We start from the raw sequence: 2,793 nt of genomic DNA, 5'->3' as shown, positions 1-2,793 counted from the left end.
GGGAGTGGCCAAAAGCTAAAGCAAGCTGCTGTGCTTGGCAGTGAAGGAAAATGGGTGTCGGTGTATTGGTGAACTGCAGCACCAATAAAACATATTCCACCAAGTCTTGTTGCATTGCCTCACCTCCTTCTAACGCAGTGCCGCCCTCGGAGAGTGACAATCTGAAAACATTTGTTAAAGCTGGATCATGAAACTGTTTGAAGGAGTTTGTTTCAGAATACCTGCTAGTTATGGTTTTACTCCACTTAAGAAGACATATTATGGTTCTGCCCTCATACCAGTTACTTAAATGTGATTAAGAGCTTTGGCTTTAGAAAATGTTAATAATAATCCTAAATTGTCTCCCAGGCATCCAAACGATTCTTTATCGCCACGTTCCTTGGCTCCATCTTCTGGATCGGCATCTACTCCTACATGATGGTGTGGTGGGCTCATCAGGTCGGTTGGTCCATTCCTCAACATCTCTCTTTGGAGACCAGATATGATTCTTCTTCTACACATGGTGTCTTTTTAGAAATAATAAGCAATTCTTCTGAATTATGGCCTCTAGAATGAAGGACCATATGAGTAAATTCACATTTCACTTTTTAAACGATTTTAGTGGTTTAGGAAAAAAAGATTTATTCCAACCATCCTTCCTCTTTAATTAAAAACTAACAGCTGCTTATGCTACTTACTGTTGCTGCATGCTTACACTGGTATCAAGCGTCTGCATTTAGGAATTATTGTTTTGACCCATTTTTTTGCATTTTTTTTATTAAGTTAAACTCAAACCTTTTCCAAAATTAATGGATTATTTGTTATTCATGTTAATTTGCATCAATCTCATTTGAATTAGTCAATGTCCAGTCACTAAACCTTCATTATTTTTGTTCTGTTCAGAGGTGGACTTGCCGGTATGCTTAGAATTATCGTTCTGCTGCAGAAACTAGTCTGATGCAGAATTCACAGTTTTATATTTTGACATCAGACAACCTAGCTCATCAGTGCACAGAATATAATTTTCCCAAAAGTCCTGAGGGTCAATATGAAGTCTTTTTGCAGATGTGGGATGGCAGGGTTTTGGCCTTGGCAGTCTACCATAGATAAACATTTTCTTTTCTTTTCTTTTTTCCATCTACTTATACTCAGGTAGGTGAAACTATTGGCATTTCAGAGGAGATCATGGGTCTGACCATCCTGGCAGCAGGAACATCCATTCCAGACCTCATCACCAGCGTGATTGTGGCTCGGAAAGGTTTGGGAGACATGGCCGTCTCCAGCTCTGTGGGAAGCAACATCTTTGACATCACTGTTGGGTGAGCATTATTTTTTCTTTTCCTTGGAAATTATAACTCTCTGTTAACAAAGTTCCACCTAGGTGCAAAGATTGTAATTATATGAGGGAATATGCTGGTTTTTAGACACAAATTAGACAGAACTCATTCAGCTGCTTAGAAAAAATAAAACAATTATAGAAGTTTGTTGTAGGGGAAGTATAAATAACTGGTTTATTATTTAGAATAAGTGTGAATTATTGGCAGGTTTCTGTGTTTGGTCTAATTTCTGATCTTTGCAAACTGACTGCTGATTCTGATTTCCTCTAAGAATTATGATTGCTTTATCTTCCCCCCTTTTTTCTATTTTTTGTTGTTTTTTTTCTGTTGACCAGATTCATTCAAATAAAACTGTTACGCCTAAAACTCACCTGCCTTTTGTGCTTTCAGCCTGCCTGTCCCCTGGCTTATATACACTGCCCTGCATGCCGGCGAGCCGGTGACCGTCAGCTCCAACGGCCTGTTCTGTGCCATCGTGCTGCTCTTCCTCATGCTCCTCTTCGTCATCATCTCTATCGCTGTTTGCCGCTGGAAGATGAGCAAAAAGCTGGGCGTCACCATGTTTGTACTGTACATTGTGTTCCTCGTCCTCAGTGTCCTACTGGAGAACCGGGTCCTCATCTGTCCCATTTCTATCTGATGCCATCGATGCACATTAATTTCCAGTCCAGACCGGCTCTGCAGGAGTTAAGTTGGATTACAGATTAAAGATTTACCATTATTTATGCACCTCAGAAATCTGCTAGTTCTGCAGGTTCTATTATTTTAACGGGTTAAAAACTTATTTATTTATTTATTTAATTATTTTCTCTTAAGCTCAGCAGGAAGTATAAATACTAACAGTTTAATATTTCAATAAGTAAGATCTAATCGGTTGTGAAAGTAGCTAAACGATCCATAAAGTTGATGTAGCCATAGTGTCTGGATTATAGAGCCTTAAATAAAAGCCGGGTACCTAGAAACCATATTTTATGTACACTGCAAGTAGCAGTTTATGTCAACAGGAGGAAGTTGCAGGTCTTGACATTACCTCCAGGTAGCAGTAGTTCACTTTGTCTTTCCAAGCTTTGTAAGATGGGAGAAAATATCGTTGTTTTTTTTTTTGTTTACAGGTAACTAACAGGTCAGGTCTCCGGGTCAGGGGGGGGGTCTCCTGCCCCAAGTGGAGGAGTTTAAGTATCTCGGGATCTTGTTCACGAATGAGGGATGAAGGGAGATCGGCAGGCGGATTGGTGCAGCGTCTGCCGTGAAGCGGGCGCTGTACCGGTCCATCATGGTGAAGAGGGAGCTGAGCCAAAAAGCAAAGCTCTCGATTTACCGGTCGATCTACGTTCCTACCCTCATCTATGGTCATGAACTCTGGGTCATGACCAAAAGAATGAGGTCACGGATACAAGCGGCCGAAATGGGTTTCCTCCGTCTGGGCTCTCCCTTAGAGAAAGGATGAGGAGCTCAGTCATCCAGGGAGGACTCAGAG

The 2,793-nt window shown here is 41.1% G+C and overlaps 1 protein-coding gene across 4 annotated transcripts in view; it reads left to right on the top strand.

Annotated features, from left to right (window-relative positions):
* LOC107083841 (sodium/potassium/calcium exchanger 1-like) overlaps positions 1 to 2,523 on the top strand; it is a 28,717-nt gene extending 26,194 nt beyond the window's left edge. For all 4 annotated transcript variants that reach the window (XM_015373343.1, XM_015373341.1, XM_015373342.1 and 1 more), the window contains 3 exons: positions 349 to 438; positions 1,132 to 1,298; positions 1,707 to 2,523. In XM_015373343.1, the coding sequence (XP_015228829.1) occupies positions 349 to 438; positions 1,132 to 1,298; positions 1,707 to 1,956 (507 nt within the window). In that variant the 3' untranslated portion in view covers positions 1,957 to 2,523. The remainder of the gene's footprint in view (positions 1 to 348; positions 439 to 1,131; positions 1,299 to 1,706) is intronic.
* The last annotated feature ends 270 nt before the right edge of the window (positions 2,524 to 2,793 follow it).

This window comes from Cyprinodon variegatus, unplaced genomic scaffold, assembly GCF_000732505.1.
Source record: "Cyprinodon variegatus isolate N-32 unplaced genomic scaffold, C_variegatus-1.0 Scaffold86, whole genome shotgun sequence".
Classification (NCBI taxonomy): domain Eukaryota; kingdom Metazoa; phylum Chordata; class Actinopteri; order Cyprinodontiformes; family Cyprinodontidae; genus Cyprinodon; species Cyprinodon variegatus.
Note: the sequence above shows the minus strand (reverse complement) of the source record. Positions and strands in the feature narration are given on the sequence as shown.